The sequence below is a fragment of the Protopterus annectens genome, chromosome 5.part0 (assembly GCF_019279795.1).
Source record: "Protopterus annectens isolate FY-2018-M chromosome 5.part0, PAN1.0, whole genome shotgun sequence".
Taxonomy (NCBI): Eukaryota; Metazoa; Chordata; order Ceratodontiformes; family Protopteridae; genus Protopterus; species Protopterus annectens.
In genome coordinates this window covers 18,804,337-18,823,789 of record NC_056735.1, presented here as the reverse complement: position 1 = coordinate 18,823,789, position 19,453 = coordinate 18,804,337, and the positions used below count along the sequence as shown (strand labels likewise).

Genomic DNA, 19,453 nt, shown 5'->3' with positions numbered 1-19,453 from the left:
GGCCCCACTCTCTATCTGAATGGAGCACATTAGCTGTAGGTAAAACCTTGGTGAGTTTATCAGTAGAAATAGAGAAAGTGGAAGGAATCTCTAGCGGACTTATGTACAGAAACTTCATGTTCTCAGAACCCATACAGAACCGGTCAGTTTTTTTTGGGGAGCAAGAGTGCAAATCTGGAGAATTAGAAATAAATGGATACAAAAGCATCCAGAAAAGCCTCTACCACTGAAGCACAGGAGAGGGTGTAGAAGACCCTACCTCAATCAAGTTACATCTGCTTTGGGCATCATAAACTTGTCTGGATTCCCAATCAAAATGCTGCATCATTTTAGAGATGGTTTCCACTAAAGAAATTTTTTCCATGAGAAGATAGGGGACAAGGTAGCTTCATCACCAGATGACAGTTGCCCAGGAGAATGAATCTGTGAACAGTATGCCAAGGAATCATCTGAGCTCGATTCTTCCTCCTCAGAAGAATATTCATGTTCTCTTCTGTGGGGGGAGGGGTTAGGAAAAAGTAAAAAGGAAGGTGGTCTGAAGACAAAATGGCCTTGTATAGGCTTTAGAATTTAAACCATTTCTTCTCTTACAATGTCTGAGAAGGAGAAAAAAAATTGAGTGATGTCAATCCTAACAAAATGTAGTTGCTCAGCACTCTGACAAACCTCAAAGTGCCAGGAAACTCTTTCCTAATAAGGATTAGAGGTATGCCTTCTGGACAATCACCCCAGGTTCCCCCTTCTCTGCCATAGTTGCAAATAAAGTCAGGGAGATGCAGGAGAGTCAAACACCATACCAGCCTCTGGTCGAGTCACAGTAGCAGGCTTCTGAGTAGTAGTCGGACATTTTGCAGATTTCTTCTGCATTTCAATGAAAAGTTCAGAGTTAGCTTTTTTTGTTCCACCTTGGGGCATCATTATACCGTCCCAATCCCCAGAGCTCCATGTCCACAGTGGGTCTATCAGCTTGACTCCAACACCCCCAGACTTACTCTGACATTGCTGGAGCCAGTCAGTGACCCCATGGGTGTCCTGAGGGCCTGGTAGTCTCTGCTTCCATGCTGGGGGGTGTTATATGTCCTAACCATTCCCTTCCCCACAGCCCACACTCGTCAGTCTTGTTCAAGAGCAACTCCTCTCATTGACCGAACCCTCTCCTAAAGACGAGGCATTGACAAACGCCTTTCCCAACTAGGACAGCTGCATCCCTCCCTGCTGCTCCATCAGTTGTCTAAACCAGTAACTGAACCTTGGTCAACTGGGCTGCAATCAAGGCCTTACCCTCTATGACACTGGAGTAAGGTCAGCTTTTATAAACTTCTTAGCTGCAAGCAAGACATACAAGGCCGATTGTTCCACCATACTGGACATTGGATCTCTAAGTACTAAGGGAAGAGAACCTGGTACAAAGGGTCTTGGGAACAAATGATAGACATACTATAATTTTTATAATTGTGATCAACCCCAAAAAAACACTGAATGGAGCTCTTTATACAGAACGTGCCTACCACAGTTGCACTTTCCTCTCTTACCCAATGTGAATCAATCTTTCAAAAAAAAAAATCGCTGACAGGAGAAGATCACCAATGGGGTACTTATCTAAGAAGCCTAGGCAATTTAGCAGCCAGAGATGAGAACAGACAGATAGGAACAACAATCCTGCATTCAGACTGTTGGTGAGATAACCCAAGGATCTTGTACTCCTGCATCGGCTCATGTACCTCTACATTAGCGGGCTGAGGCCATACGTAGGAGCATATAGAACTTTTCTGGCTTTGGTACACCAGCCAGACATCAGGTTACCTCAGCACGATAACCCCAATCATTACTGGAATACTGCAGCATTGATCTAAGGAAGGACATCTTAGAAGGCAAAGCAGAAGACCTCAAAGATGACAGACATCAGTCCACCCCTACACCAGAGGGAGGAAAGGGCTTGAGATATCTGTCCAATACTTACTTTAAGAAATGCTCTATCACCTATGGATAGTCTATTTCAATATACACACTAAGATAAGGTGGGAATGACCTAGCAAATGAGGGCAGAGCTAAAAACATGAATCTTCCCAAATTATATCCAATGAAGATAAAAAGCGTTCTGCACTAACTAGCTTTGCAACAGAGTGCTCAAGAACAGGTATGATTGGAAGCTCATCAACCCCTGAAACACTTCAGTCCTTCCAGTCTTTGATTTCTAAGAGCAAGGACCTGGACGGGGATACCAAGATTTAATTTGTGTCTTCTTCAGCTGAAATGTGTGGGTTATAGGTTTTCCGACATGTTTCTTTACTCAAAAATGCTCTGTTCTTTGGTTCTTTGCAGCCTTGGACTAGGTACTCAAGCCCAGGAGGGGCAGACACTGAAAGGAAAGTCAGACACACACAGACAGTTCTCTTCCAGCAAAAATTTTACTTTTGTTACACTGTAACAAAAGTGAAATATGCACATATCTTACAATCTTTGTCAATGATCTTCATCCAAATAAGGCAAATTGTGAGCACCTTTCTAGAAGAGAAATATTTTTCCACACATTTACTCTTCCTAAATGCTCGGCTTTCCATAACTACCAATTGAAAATAACAGCCAAAGTGCAAGATGGAGAAAAATTACCTAATTTATAAAGCTAGAAGTTGCAAAGTAAACCACATCATCTTCTAGAGGAGGCAAAGGCCAACATGACTCTGAGAAACAACCAGCAATGTAAACCATTGTTAAAATGAAGCAACAGTTAAAGGTAGGAAAAAACAGACTGCTACTATGACTATTTCACTAAAAGCAAAGCAATGGTAAACTGCCATGGGAAGGCAAAATGCCTGGTGGCAGGAGGAGAAAAAAGTAAAACAAAAAAAAAAATGAACATACAGATCTTAGAGGATAGTGACAAAATGAGGTAGAATAAATCAGAAAAGTAATCTAAACTGTTTCACTTAAAACAAGTGAAAAATGCTAATAGCAGCATAGGGCCACTTCTCTGACAGCTGAAAGAGACATCTGGAGAGGAAGTCTCCTCACAGGTAGTTATTAGGGTTGCAGTCCAGGGGACACTAAAAAGCCTAGCCCAAATTCTCAGTTGCCACATAGCACTGTCTGGTTAAGTGATTTGCTCAAGGTCGCACAGCAGGCAAATGAAGGCCAAAGGAATCAAGAACTGTACAATAGGACCTACAACTCACAGCCTTGGCCCTCTGTGCCCACTGCCAACACCAGTTTTTACACCATTATGGATAAGGGCAAAAAGGTCAGCTGCCCGGGAAAGTTTCGGACACCAAGCTATCCAAGTCTTGCCAGGCTTAGTCCCAATGACTGAAAAGGATGCATGTCCCAATTTCAGATTGTCCTGCATTAGGGAAGTTCAAACTGGCCATCTCAGACAAACATGGGGGGTATTAGTGAATGACGTCCAGTACTTAATGATAAAGAACTTTGGAAGAAAGACTCTGGGGTAGTAGGTATAATGTAGTAAAGTTGCGATTAACAGATTCTACTACTTGTTGATGTACACTTTAAAAAAACAGACTTCTACAATAAAATATATCTTTAGAAATTAGACCGGTAACTATGAGGCATACCTAGGACTGCTAATACATTTACAAAGACCCACAAAAACACTTTATTGGCATGGTAAATCACCCTTATGTTAAGAACAAGACAGAGTATTGGTGCATACAAGATGGTAACACGTTGACACGTGGTTGTTAAATGAGACAGACTAGAGGGCTCCGAGCAGATGCTTCAGTAAACCACAAAACATAAATAAAAAAGGAAGGGAGAGGAAGTTAATACTGCTGTGAAAGCCTTTATATGAAAATTAAAATTATTGAAAAGCATAGGGCATATTGCAGCCCATCAGTGGAAAAAGCTCAATACCTTGTGTAAATATAGCTCTACTTCAAACTGGTATGGTTAGTTTAAGGGTTCACACTGTAAGGATTGTAGTACAAACCGTAAACTGCGAGACACCAAAATAGTATCTGGTCTGTAACTTCAATAGCAAACAAACACAAACTTGTTATATTTAACCTTCTTAGAGGACCAGATTGTCACAAAGCCAGTGAGTTTTAACTACTTAGCAACAGGCAGCTGAATTACTAAAGTTTTTGCAGAGTGACATGCCCCGCCTGTACAAACCACATGTGGCCGGGATAAGTCCCTCACACACCCCCATTATAACAAACTAAAATGAAACTACCACAGAGATAACTGGTGCAGTTCAATTGCCATACAGAGGGATAAAACAGATCTTCCCATTACATTTGCCTAAACAGGACATGACAAATTAGACTAGTCAATAAAGGGAAGACTCGGGAGAAACTTGACTAACAGTCTCTGAATGAGTTGCATCACAAAAATAAACTGCTCTCAACCCACCTAACAGCAACTATACAATGCTTTTCAAAAAGTGCTTTTACTACCTGCATACACAAGGAAACTTACATAAGCATTCTAGGATGGAAAACTAAACTGTGCAACTGGATTTTCTATAATTAACAAATAGTTCACAAATTCCCCCACGGGAAAAAAAGTTAATAGGTCATTTATTATAATCAGTCAATGAATGCTGACCTACATATGCATCCATGACAGGGCTAGCCACCAGAGGTGTGAACAATGGCCCAGGGTGTCAAATCAGCACTGACCATCACTGAAAACCCATTGTACAAAATGCCAATGCACATATTTTCTTTCCCTTTGCTATAGGTCTTTAGTCTGTCAAACTTCATCAAGCTTCATTAAATTTAACTTTCTCCATTTACTAAAAACGTAACATTCCACATTTACCAATTGTGTGTGCTGTTAACATCAAAACTAAAAAGTTATTTCTGTAACTGTTAACAGTCTGTTTTAGTGGACTCAACAACTTAAGTCTGGCAATCTCTAAAATCACCATGTGTTCAAACTCACAATCGCTTCTTCATATTAGTACATCAATTTACTGCAGAATGCATTTGTATGTTCCCTATACAAACTGAAATGTAAATCAAATTTGATAACTTGCACTAGCCCAGGTTACTGCAGAAAGTCTCAGGGCCAACTACCTACTTGATTAATGACTGAATTATGACTGAATAAATTGACAAACAAGAAGCCTTAAATACTATCTGAAGACATTTTCTGCCAGTGAAATGAGACTGCTACATTTTCTGCAGATGACAAACATTAGATAAAATATGCAGTCAGTTTTTAAGACAATTTGAATTTCAAAAATACTACAGACATCTTCTTCCTTACCTCATCAATAAGCTTTCTGGCATTGGCAGTAGTGTAGTCCCCAGCAAAGAAGACAACCAAACACGATTCATCACTCGTTTTCCGTCTCTGTCCATGTGTTATTGGAATGATACTCCTGCTGACATCGGTATTAATCCTAACAGATTTTAGTTCTTCCGAATCAGGAAGAGGAATGAAGTCCTGTATATTGCTGTCCTCTGGTAAAAGACTCCAGTTGGTTTCTCCCGATACAGGGGTAAAGTCATGAATACTACTCCAATTATTATTAAAGATACTCAGAGATGCATCTTTAAACTGGAAAGCTAGTTCTGGATAATAATATTGGAAACATCCAAACTTCATGCCTGTGGAGGATTCAACAACTGGCTGTGTTGCGCAGCACAAGAATATGTCCATCTTTTTGCAATCTCGGCTTCGGAACTGTTGGCATGCTACCATGCACTTGCAATCTTTACAACCTCGGAAAAAGACGCTGCTCTTGACAGGACCCAGAAAGATTCGGCAGTTTGTACAGTCATCAACTGTAACAGTAGCAGAATGGTCAAAAATGTAGATATTACAATTCTCACAATCCTGAATTATAAATTGCTGCCCAGCAACAGTCCCAGAAAGCCGACCTACTGTTTGGTCCTTCAGTCCAGAAAATGTATAATCTTTTGGATCAACCTGCAAAAAATAAAATGAAAATATATGAAAAACAGAATTAGAGAAATTTCAGATTTAGCACACGATCGGATACTATGCAGATGAAAATGAATGACAACACAAAGTAACTAGTCACAATCAAAGCTGTTGCACAGTAATTGTAACTGCGGTGGTCACCAATAAAGAAACCCAAGTACACTGAAGCCAGCACTATTTCACTCAATTCCAGTGTTTTCTAGAATTAACCTACAAGTGCTCACAATGAAAATGCAAGCAAAAGATTAAAAATGTTAAAACCACATAACTTTTTTTTTTTTAATTTGAAATCCGGTTACTTTGATGGAACTGTTACTGAGTGGCAAAATTTAAAACCTGATGTAAACTACAGGAAACAGGTAAAATACAGGTGTGTGAATATGCTCATTTAGAACCACAGGTGGTATCATTTTTTAGTCATTTGTAATATGAATAGGAAATAGCCATAAGTAAATGTCAGTGTCTAGTTCTAAACTTTTTCCCAGTTAGAGAAACTAAATGCAATTAACATACTAAATCTGTAAGCAGGTCCACATTCCCTAATCCTTAGGACCAACACAAAAGGAAGTAGAACTGCTTGGTAGACAGTCTCCCAGGTCACAAAGCATGCTCTCCCTTTCAATCATGAACCTCTAAGCTCTGTAGATAACACAAACGTAGGTGTAGCCATGCATATACCACATTCTCCATTGTGTACACTTCTTAAAATGTTAGGACTAGGGAATAACGGCATAGTAAGTGTATACTTCATTATCCCAGACAGTAGGACTCCCATTTGTCTCAGTATTTCTCTCAACAGTCTGAGAGGAGGTAATAATGGATACCGGGGTTTGTTTTAGTAAAGCTTGGTCCTTTGGTTACCAGCTCATCTGAAAAACATACAGTCAAAAACCATGAATAAACAGCAGGCATAATGGAGGTGGAAAAGTGGTAAGAGTAGAAGGAGGAGGAGTTCTCGCTTTCTGATCATCAGAAAAAATGGGAAAACAAAGGAGTCATTTCGGATACTGATGGGATGGGACATCCTCCACCTGATCACCAGAAGGAAGAGCCACAAAAAAGAAAAAAACATAGGGGGCAAAGAGTTGGCTGCCAAGAGGCAAACAAAGTACATACTGAAGTACCACAGAGAAACAATACTGTTTGCAAGAGACTGGCTTACAGACTATTTTTACAAGACACAAGAAAGAAATGGACAGGGTCCATCAACTAGAAAACTGACCTCACCATGAAAGTGATTTGTTAGTGTGTGTTGATGGTTCACTGCTACTCCTCCATGGCCTCTCAGCAGTTTGTGTGAGAATGCATTCCCTTGCTTGATTTAACAAACTGCAGTCCTATCTGAATGACTGAAGGCTTCCTTTTTGTAGGGAGTTCTACAAAGTAAACAGGCACAGAACTGCCCTCATTTCAAAAACATGATGCAAACAAGACTCTTGCGACACCCAGGTACCATAGCAGTCTGCTCAATTTTATGTGCCCCCGCCCTATGAGTGACAACTATGCATGGTAACTTTAGCTAAAGAATTCTGTAGTTGGAACAGTTCCTTGGCTGAAGGCTGGTTAGGTGCAATGACTGTACCAGGTAGGATCAACATGTTTGGATATTCAAAGTGCATAAAACAGTGGATCGACATGATAGCAAAAGTGAACCCGGACTGTTCACCAGTGACATCTGGCTTGACGACTCAAAAATATACGCTGTCAAAAAGCCTTGAAGCAGGTTTTTCCTGGAACTGACCAAGCCCTTTTGAGTGAAGCAATCACTTGTGGGAAGGTATAAGACCTGATAGAGTGTCCAGACTGCAATTGATTAACATGGCAGCCTAAACTGGAAACTAGTTAGGACTTCACTATGTTGACAGAAGAACATGGAGCAGAGACTTCCTTTGGTGAACCTGATGATCTTGGGATGATGAAGCAAAGAGCCAGTCATCCAAACAAGAAAAAATAACTGGATCCTTATAAAACATAAAGCCCTATGCTGATGATGAATGGCTTGAACTGGAGGTACATATCTTAAGGTCAAAAGTCTCAGAAAAAACTCTGCAGTACCATGAGCAATCAAAAAGGCTTCTCTGAGGGAGAATGCATTCAGGTCACTGAGATGAAGAATGGACCAAAGGTTCTTAGTTCATCTCAGTTACCAAAAAGAATCTGAAAAAGTGTCCTATACCTTTCTGGTCTGGGAGGACATGTTAGATGGCTCTTTTGCCAAAAGGCTTTGGCACCCCCTACCTCATTAATTTTTGATGAGGTGGGACATCCAGCAAGGGAAACCGCAAAGTTCAGGGAGTAGGGACAGAGTAACATCTGCATTTACTTACTTGTACATTTGTTAACCAGGGCAGAACACATACTCCTTTCAGGCTAATAAGAATTACACACAATACATCAAAGCCATGAATCTTAGCCATTTATACTTTAAGACCCTTCCCAATGCTTGGATGTGGAGAGAAAACTTATCCTCCCTTGAATGCCCCTAGAGTGAGGCAGTCAGGTAAGGTGTCAGAACAGACATGACCTGTCCTTTGGCACAGCAGTCTTCTGGTGATTTCCCATAACCTTGGCACCTGGAGACATTTTACTAGAAACCTAAATGGCTACCTTTTCCTAGCCCCCCCCCCCCTGCTGTGGAAACAAAAGCATATGGCACTTGTTCTTCTGTATCATACAAAATGTATGCATCTGGAAGGTGGAATTCGACACTCATAGCAGTAAGGATCTGACCCTTTAATTTCATGCCCCCCCCACCACCACCAAAGTGCTCACAGACTTCATTCAAACAGTATATTTTTCCTGAGTAGAGTAATCAAAATTGCCAACCTGGTGTCTTTATTGAGAGTTAAAAGCCAGGAACACTAGCATCATCAGATCTAAGTGCTTCCACCATGGTGCCACATAGACAGTGAGATGTCACAATTGGATATAGCTTCCTGCATCCATATCTTTGCCATCATCCACCACGCATCTTTGTAAATTTAACATGTCAATAAGGCAGTTTAGCAGTCATTGGAACAAGTGAATGAAGCAGAAACACTTCTCTATTCAAGGTGTCTAGAATTATAGTTTTGAGGAGTTAGACATGACAACCTAAGCTGGAAACTAATTAGGACATTAGTAAGTTGACTGCCATTTCATGGAAGAAGAAGAATGAACAGAGACTGCCTTTACTGAACCCGATGATACAGCAAAGAGCCAGCCATCCAATGGGAAAAAAATTTGGTTCCTTACAAAAGGAAAGTCTTATGCTGATCATGACGAATGGCTTGAAGTGGAGGTACACATCCTGAGGTCAAAAGAACACATCCAGTTTCAGAAAAATATGGAAAACTCTACAGTACTATGATCATTCAAAAGGCTTCTCTGGGGGAGATTGAATTCAGGCCACTGAGATCCAGAATAGGTTCTTAGTTCTCAATCGTCACAATCATACGACTGTTTCTGCTCCAAGAACCTCAACCCAATGCCAATAAATTCCTTTGAAGGGTGGAAAAAGCAGTCTACCTTCTTGGGAATGGGAGTCTGTCAGGGCTTTACCATGCTATAGATTTAGTGTCTTTTGAGAATGTCTGTTTGCAGGACCACCAGATGATTTAGGTAGTGAAGTGGCAGACTCTTTTTAGTCTATACAGTGCACAGAAGATGGGTTCACAAGAACAGTGCCCCTCCAATTATTTACAGAAATTCTCAGAACTTTAGAATTTTCAGAGGGGAAGGCAGAACTGGCTCCCTTCTCTTCACTGTCCGGACCAGCCATGGGACGTACAAAGGACATGGCTTTAACTACACATTTTTTGAGTCTTTTTCCACATTTCACCTTCTTACCCTCTTAGCCAGGTATAATGAAAGGCCTGCAAGATGTGAGGGGCTGAAGCAATGGATTGGGTTGATTGGTTAGCCTCTATTTGATAACCCTAAGTACATACAGTGAAACAAGGCCTTTGCAAGATGGTTTTGTCTGGGGAAAATGCAGATACTGGGGCAAAAGATGCAAGAAAGAATGACACTGGAATATCCAAACTGGAAAAAATGTAAGTAGGTACCTAAAGGCTCAACATACTGGCAGACCTGATATTAGCAGGTTGGATGCTGAAGGAGAAGATAGCAAGCCTCAGGTGCTGAAAGTTTCAGTATAAAGTATACACGCACAGGAAAAGAAGAACCTGGCATCAGGAAGTGCAGCACCACAAAGACTAAGACCAGGGAGGACAGACAATGAAGTGTGTGCTGCCATACCATGCAGAACCTGGGCCAGCCGAATCCATGCTGGGATTAATGATAGTACTAAATAAATCTGTGTGGCTATTATAGCCCGATCTTACCCACTATATGGCTCCTAGAGGCAGGAGGATGGCATGGCTTTGCACCTACTCCTTGAGTATTTTTACAGATTGCCCCTATCTGTAAGGGACACAGATGCCACCCCAGGTGTGAACTTATAATTCTCCATCCATCGATCTGGATTAGTCTTGAAGAGAGCCAGGGAAGGACTCCAGTTTACATAAATAGGAAGCCTATGCCAAAGAAGGGGCAATCTCTAAGACACGTATCGGTCACTCTAGCATGTTCTGTTTGACTCACTGACTAAATTTAGATCCCAAGATCAGGTGAGAATTGTGCTGTTTGACTTGCAGATGTGTAGCAGCTCCATCAAGGCTGGATTTGACAGTGCCTTGTAGGTCTGGCATAGGTCACCCCTTAATAAATCGATGTGCGACAGATTAAAGGGAAAGGGCTTTCAGTCTATGTACACAGGACATGTTGCTAAGACCTTGTATTTTCTTAGTGAGGAACCTCCAAGGTCGCTACAGCTACTGAAAGTGTCTAGGCAAGTACATTCCAAATGGTGTACTGTACTCTATTATTGGTCAAATGAGGGCTATGTACAGTGGACTACAATCTCCCTGGATTTGGATGCCTTACCTTTACTTATACATTGTGCCATATAGAATGTGGTAGACTCACCCAGGGAAGAGTGAGGGCATCCAGTTCACCCAGAATAGCCACACTTTCTGATGGTGCAGTCCTATTTTTTTCCTTCCTTCTGAATTCAAAGATTTTAAACTCTGTACAGTTGAGAAGGAAAGGAAAGAAAAGGGGAAAGTTAAGAAAGGCTGGACCAGATGGCTGAGACAGTTGATCCAAATAAAGGGCACAATGGGCCTGATAAAGTGAAAAATCCGGGATAGATTTTCAGCACCTGCTACTGAGGCAATGAATCCAATGCAAATCCTACAAAGAGACTCACTGAGCAATTCACTAAAACAATATAAATATTCTGTGTTTGCTGATAGCTGGTCCTCTAACCACTACACATTTACTGAAAAAAAAGGAGGAGAATTAAATGGGGTGGGGGGGGTTCAGTCATGCAAATAGAAGTACATGAAAACTGCCACAAAAAAACTGAAAGCTTTAAAGTCATAACTAAAAGCACAAAAGAATGATACAAGAATACATTTTAGATATATATATATACACACACACACACACACACACACACACATATATATATATATATATATATATATATATATATATATATATATATATATATTTAAATATATAGAAATATACACACGCACACCACACACACATGTATATATATATATATATATATATATATATATATATATATATATATATATATATATATATATATATTATACAAACATATACACACACTTAAAGTCTCAGAAAACAATCCACAGAAATTACCCAGAAAGGCAGCCCAAGGCCATTTTTTCCAACCAATACTGTGCGAGACAAAAAGCAAACGAAGAGTCACAGATGCATTACTAATGGTTGAAAGAGGATGCATGTTTGACAAGCTGGGAAAGTTTTGTTTGTTAAATGGTCTTAAATGTATACAGAAAATGTCCTAAAGATGACAGAAGGCAGACCCTATCAGACCTCCTAGTTCCATACAACTGAGTCAGCCCCTCTACTCTGTCTGCTTGGAGTTACAGTCCACTTAGATTCTTTGGGTTTTGATTCATTTTACCAGACCCTCACATACCCCTGGAACTTCCTGCTTCAATGGCTGTAGGAGTCTCCCACAAAGGTCAGCTTAGAGATGGTCTTTTAGAAATACAGGCTTAAAAAGGCCCCCCCTGGGGTCATTAGTCTAATAATCACCTATAAATCACCCATTTGTTCAATCTAGAAACTGATTTTACTTTGCATGACTTCAGTACTTGCTGAGCTTTGATTTAACTGTGACAATCTTTTTCATTATACACCGCTTACTTTAATAAGCATGTTAATGAAGCTAAAAGCATTCATTCAGTTTTGTCAATTTTGTTTTCACCACTTTCATATCTTCTGCACATAAACTTGTTGAATACGTTTGCCACCAGCAGACAGGCATGTCATTCTACCATGACTTAAGAAGATTGCTCCTAAAAAGAAGTTATGTACCTACCATAATGTTCCATGTTAGTTGTCTTCATCTCACCTTCCTTCTTGCTGGTTGGGATCGGAGCCGATCCTCGGCTCCGACTCGGCCAGCTTCAATAGCTCGAGAGAGGTTTACTGGCTTGAGGCTACCCCTTATCCCATAATGCCTAGTGATAGCTACCCAGATCTCATTTGAAATAGCTAACTCCAGACATAACAGAATAAACCAGTCAAAAAATCAGTTGACTATACCTGCCATATTCTCTAAGTCAATAGAGGAAACAAGAGAGCATACAGCCAGTGAAACAGAAAAACTCCTCTTGGTCCACTAGGACAGAGGGACGGAGGGTGGGACGCAAGGAAGGCAGGCGAGATGAAGACAACTAACATGGAACGTTATGGTAGGCACATAACTTCTTTATGTTAAGTTGTCTATCTCGCCTTCATTCTTGCTGGTTGGGATAGCGTCCCTAGCACCTAAAATCCTGGGTGGCTCAGTAGAACAGACTCTTCAGAACAGTGGACCCAAAGTCAGCTCTGCTCCTGGAGACCATATCCAACTTGTAATGAGAAATAAAGGTATGAGGGTTTGCCCACATGGCAGCTGCATGGATGGAATCCATGGGCAACCTAGATTGGAAGGCTACAGAGGTGGCCAAGGCCCTAGCAGAATGACCTTTCGGTTTAATAGGTAACTCTTTGTTCCTTAACTGATAAATTAAAGAAATAGTGTGAGACAACCATCTGGACAAGGTTACCTTGGAAACTGGGAGACCTTGTTTGCCCAAGGCATAAGAAAGGAATAGTTGATCTGACTTCCTTACTTTAGTTCTGTGCAGGTAAAAAGGCAATTGCCTATGAACGTCCAACTGGTGTAGTTTGTACTCTGCCTTGTTGGTATGATTAGGGGAAAAAAAACACAAGAACATCTATAGATTGGTTTAAATTGTTTTCTGAGCAGACTTCAGGGAGAAACGAAGTATTAGTCCTCAGAGCAACCCTGTTCTTATGAAAAACCAAGTATGGAGGACGAAAACATAACGCCGGAAGTTCAGAGACGCATCTGGCTGAAGTAATAGCTACCAGAAAGAGCATCTTCCAAGATAGAAACTTGATAGAGCAGGACGCTGCTGGTTCAAAAGGGGGCAGAATTAAGGAGGCTAGGACTAAATTAAGGTCCCAAGGAGGAGGGGGCTCTTTCACTGGAGAACTAAGATGAGTTGTCTCTCTCAAAAAAGCTTTACAGAGCTTATGAGACAATGTTAGAGTTTGAAAAACCAACATGAAAGTTAGAGATAGCCGCCATTTGTACCCTGATCATAGCAAAAGCGGACCCGGAGTGAAACAGTTGTGGTAGGAATTCCAGGATTTCGTGGACTGGGGCTGAAAAGGGATCCACATTCCTAGCCTTTGCCCAACAAGAAAAACGTTTCCATTTGCTAGCATAAGTTTTTCTCATTGTAGACTTGTGAGAGGAGACGATAATGTCACGGACTGCTGGGGAAATGCTGGGAAGCCTAGCTAAGGCTGGAAGTGGAGCAACCAAGCTATGAGCTGGAGAGTTCTGAGGGATTGATGCAACCCAACTGATTGATGAACCAGGAGGTCTGAAATTGGGTCCAGAGTCCAGGGTTGATCGAGAAGGTAATGGTGCAGGAACAGGAACCATATCTGTCAAGGCCAGTAGGGAGCAATGAGGATCATTTTGCAACCAACGATATTGCTTTCTGTATACGTTTGGGTTTCAGGGGGAAAGGAGGAAAAGCATAAAGAAGTCCCTGGGGCCAATCGTGGACTAGAGCGTCTCTGGGTATGTGACCCAGAAGCGGAAGAAGGGAGAAGTAGTTGCTGCATTTGTGTTGAAGGGGGTGGCAAAGAGATCGCAGCAAGGCTGCCCCCATTTGCGGAAAACAAGATTCGCAACTTTCTGGTTCAGAGACCACTCGTGAGGCAAGAGGACAGCTCTGCTGAGCCTGTCCGCTATGACACTGGATCTCCCAGAAATGTGCGCGGCAATCAGAAAACGTTGGGAGGAAATCACCCAATGACAAAGTCTGAGTGCTTCTTGACACAGAGTGTAGGATCTGGTTCCGCCCTGCTTGTTGATGTACCACACCACTGACATGTTGTCCGTTTGAATAGCAATGGTCCCAAAAGGAAGAGAGTCTTGAAGGGCTTGCAATGCCAGGAGCACGGCTCTCATTTCCAAGACATTTATGTGCAGATGGTACTTGTGAGGTTGCCACGTGCCTTGGACTGTCCTGCCCAGATATTGCCCCCCCCACCCTATCAAGGAGGCATCTGTCTTCACTGTGGCTACTGGAGGGGGGGTTGTATGAAAGGTCTGCCCTGAGTAACTAGTGGGGAGACCATCCACCAAGAAAGATGTCTTTTGCATGCATCCGTGATCATGATCATGTAAGTCATGGGTAGCTCTTGGAAAGACCACTGCGTAAACAGAAGCCACTGAAGAATTCTCATATGAAAGCGCACGCACCAGTGGGATTAGGAAAATGGCTGCTGCCATGCAACCCACAGTTTGAAGAATGTACCTGACTTGGATCCTTTTGCGCTGCATCAGAACCTTTACCTGCTGATGGACTGCGGACACCCTTTCTAGTAGTAGCCTTGCAAACATATCCCTCGTGTCCAAGTCTGCTCCTATGTAAGTGATAGATTGACAGGGCAACACGGCAGATTTTTCAAAATTTATTGTAATGCCGAGCTGGGAGCAGATTGTGTAGTCCCGTGCTTGTGTGAGTTGATGCCTGGTGGTAGCAGTAAGAAGCCAGTCGTCTAGATACGGAAACACCTGGAATCCTTGATGCCTCAGGTGAGCTGTGACCACTGCCATACATTTGAACACCCTGGGGGCTGTGGTGAGACCAAAGGGCAGAGCTCTGAACGGATAATGACTGGCCCCCAGCCTGAAGCGAAGATATCTCCTGGAGGGCCTGTCCATCTTTATATGGTAGTACGCGTCCTGAAGATCTATCAAGCACATCCAATTGTCCTGACCCAGAAAGGGTAGAATGGACTGTAGCGTGACCATCCAAAACTTTGTTCTTTGCATAGACCTGTTTAGTCTGCTAAGATCTAGAATTGGTCTCCAGTCCCCTGTCTTTTTTGGAACTAAAAAGAACCTTGAGTAAGTTCCGGATCTGTGCTGGCCTGCCAGAACTTCCTGGATGGCTCTTTTTTCTAGCAGTTTTGAAACTTCTATTACTGTTTGCTCCTTCAGATTGGATGGAACATCTGGAAGGGTCTTCCTTTACCGTAAAGGGGGTTGATGGAAGGGAATTTTGTAACCTTCGGATATAATGGACCGTACCCATCTGTCTTGTGTTAAACTTTGCCAGGCTTTTGGGTACAGCGAAAGTCTTCCCCCGACTGCCTCCAGAGTTGAGCAGCTGGGCAACCCTTCAGGGATGCTGGAAGGGCTTATCAGAGAAGGATTCTCTGTTGCCCTGGTTCTGCAGATGCTCTCTGCCACGAGGGCAGCATCTATTATTATTGTTTCCCCCTCTGCCTCTGGAGGAAAAATCACTACGTGCATCAGGCAAGGCTCCCTGAGATTTACAGAACCACATCTTCCCACTCTTCTGACCCTTGGGGTAAGGTCTAGAGGGAGTGGAAAAATGGACTCCCACGGCAGAGAGAGTCTTGCCTTCTTGCTCACACCTAGTCAGTGTCTTTCACCTGTGGTCCGAAAAGAAAGGAACCCATCAAAGGGAGTGTTGGTGAAGGACGCTCGAAAGGGTTTCGCAAAGTTACACAGCCGCATCCATGCATGCCTGCTAAGGGCCACCCCGGTACCTGCGGCTCTACTTGCCCCATTGGCTGCATTTGAAATGAGCCTCATGGAGGAGTTAACAACAGAATTAAGCGTCGCTAGCTGGGAAGCTAACTTGACTTGTGCTCCCTCAGCTGTTGGATCTTGGAGGGTATCTCCGAGCTCTTTAAGGAGATCCCTTTGAAGTCAGGTAAAATGACGCAGGTAGTTCAGTGACCTCATAGAGAAGGTTGCTGAAGCGAACATTCACTTCCTGTATCTGTCCATCATCCTAGACGCCTTATTAGGGGGATGGACAGATGAAAAGGTCTCCACTAACTCTTTCTTGGTGGCTGCTGCTACCACCATAGCATCAACAGGGACACTTTTCGAAAGGAACTGCTTATCCTGGGGTGCTGTAATGAATTTTCTAGGTCTCCTCGGAGTTGGTTCCACTGTATCCAGAACTGACCAAGCCTTTCGAGTCACCACCTTCATAAGTGGATCGAAAGGCGGAGACACCCAGGAGGTGGAAGGTCGGGAACCGAAGGCATCCAGAAATACAGACTCATCCTCAGAAGGGGCTAGGGGATTTCAGTTCCCCCTCTGATTAAGCATTTCTAGGATGTCCGAGAAGGAAACATCTTCAGAGGGGGATCTCAGGGACCCTTCCAAATCATCTAAGTCTGTATCAGAAGTGACAGACTTGGGGGAGTCAATGTGCTTCCTCTTACACTTCTTCTGAGGGGCCTCTTCTGAGTGATCAGGAGAGGCCTCAGAAGAGGAGGAAATACCCAATGGGGTGTCCTGGAGCATCGGTTCCCTATGCTTAGGGTCTGGAGAAGGGGCAGAGGTTGGCACAGGCACTACAGGGGACGGAGCCAGTAGGGATGATTGTGGAGCTGACTCAGGGGACAGCACACTCCACATGACATCGAAGGAGTCCCTGCCACGATGCAGAGAAATCTCCAGTTCCAAAGAAACAGGAATCTTTCTCCGCACAGAGGGGGATGGCTCCGAGGCCGATGTTGGAGCCGAGCTCACCTGCGCCGAAGCTCCAAGGGGGAGAACGGGGTCGGACAAAAGTCCGATGCCACTCGCCCCCTCGGAGCCGACGAGGGAGCCCCGGTGCCCAGATCCCTCGACGGAAGGTACCACCGAGGGAATTGGAGCCAACGGCGGAACCGAAGGAGATAGAGTTATCGGAGCTGACTGTTCCACTACTAGAACCCCAACGAACTCAGGCTCCAAACTCAGTGGAGTCGGAGGAGGAACATCGAGAGAAGTGGATGGAGCAGACACCTGTTGAGGGCTGGACAACAATTTAGCTAGTGTCTGCGAGTTACAGAACCTACTTACCACTCTCTCCACATCATGATCTGACAGTCTAGAGGATCGAGAGGAGTGAGAGGATCGATGACTACACTCGCTCTGAAGTAAAGGAGACTGAGGAGCCGAATGAACAGACTCTAGTGAAGGGGACCTCAACCTCTTGTGGCTCCATGACGGCTCTGAAGCCTCTGATGGAGCCGATGGGGAGATTGTCTTGTCGGTGCCAGCCGGAACAGACGTAGAAGGTAAATCCTGAACCGAAGACGGCTCCGAACTTGGAGCAGACGGCTTAGTGGATTTAGGGAATTTCACTGGCTATGAGCTCTTTGTCGGTGAATCCTGGGGTTTTAAAAGACCCCTAAGAATCCGCTTATTCTTACGCTCCTGCAGGACTCTTGGACTAAAGGCATGGCAAATAGAACAAGAGTCCTGCAGGTGCACAGTGTCAGTGACTTTTTCTGACAGCATGAATCACACTTCTTGAACCCAGAAACTTTGGATTCCTTTGACATTCTTTACAGTAGAAAGAAAACCAATTATGACAACAATAACTAGAAGCAATATACAGTCTACAAAAAACACACCTACTAGAAAGACTACAGCTAAAGTTTTTTTTTTTTTAAAAGATAATAGGAAAGCCTCTAATTTAAATGGCTAGCCTATAAGAAAAAAACAGAAGGAAAGCCTCTAACTTAAACGGCTAACCTGACAAGAAGAGAAAGGGGGGAGGGGTGGGGGAGAACTCTCCAAGTTAAACGAGTTCTACAAAAAGAGGGATACTATAAGATAAACAATTCCCTATCACCGAAACAAAACTATCGCTAATAAAACACTAGAAAAGTTAAATTCTAGTGAAAAAGTTACACAAAAAACTCTATACAAGCCTGAGCCAGAAAAACGACACCTCTCAGCTGAAGCGGCAAACGAGATCTGGGTAGCTATTGCTAGGCATTATGGGATAAGGGGTAGCCTCGCTCCAGTAAACAGCTCTCGAGCTATTGAAGATGGCGGAGTTGGTGCTGATCCCAACCAGCAAGAACGAAGGCGAGATAGACAACTTAACATCATATGATACAGTAAAATGACAGCAAAATATTTAAAAGATTTAAAGTGAAAAACACTGACAAAATTGGAGTTGTACTAAGACGGGGTATATGCCCTTTCCCCACTGCTGTGCGACCTCAGAGTTGGTTTATATAATTAGCAGCCCATCAGCAAAGACACTGAGAAAATGTGGTTCAACTTTGTCATACTTCTAAGTGGTTCTACGTTACATTTCTCAATGTTTTCTCAGGAGGGCAAGCCTCCCTGCACCTGCCACACCCCCTGCTAATTATAAATACCAACTCAACTCAAAGGTAGCACAACAGTGGTGAAAGGGCATAAACCCTTTCTTAGTACAACTTCAATTTTATCAAACCTTTTTGCTTAGATATTTTTCAGTTTAAACAGTTTTACTTTTAGGTCACTTCAGGTACTCCCATTAGTACATGCATACATATACTAATGGGAGTACCTGAACTGTGCTGCTTAATATTCCCTCCAACTGGCTTGCTTTTTAAAGTAGTGTATCTCTCCTGAATCTTCAACTGAGAAGATTTACAGTGAGCAATTTACCAGCCATAGTACTTACCCGATTGTTTTCTCTGCGCTTGCACACTTATTCCTCCAGCTCAGCCCCTTCCTCCTCTCCCTTGTCCCCAGTAACCCATCCCACTCCATCATAACTTTCAAAAAGGGCTGCCACCATTTTTAAAAGTCCTTTCAGTGGTCTGTCGTACTCGTGGCGTTTCTAGGTGAGTAAGTGCTATAGTAACATTTTATCTTGTATATTACATTCAGAGAACAGCTAGAGATTCACCGTAGCGTGTACTTAAACTATTTAACTGCTGTTTTGACTAACTGTTTTACGGTGACATTCTATATCATAAGGAAAGTAAAGTTTCTCTTCTTTGGTCAAAGCATTGCAATTTCTCTCCAATGACTGCTATTCTGTATATGTAGTTGCATAAGAGCGCTGACATAACTACGTGGCCTTGT

The 19,453-nt window shown here is 42.8% G+C and overlaps 1 protein-coding gene across 1 annotated transcript in view; it reads right to left on the bottom strand.

Annotated features, from left to right (window-relative positions):
* Nucleotides 1-19,453, bottom strand: part of RP2 (RP2 activator of ARL3 GTPase) — a 499,618-nt gene that overhangs the window by 169,981 nt on the left and 310,184 nt on the right. Inside the window, exon 2 of the mRNA XM_044072074.1 lies at nucleotides 5,230-5,895. Within this exon, the coding sequence (XP_043928009.1) occupies nucleotides 5,230-5,895 (666 nt within the window). The remainder of the gene's footprint in view (nucleotides 1-5,229; nucleotides 5,896-19,453) is intronic.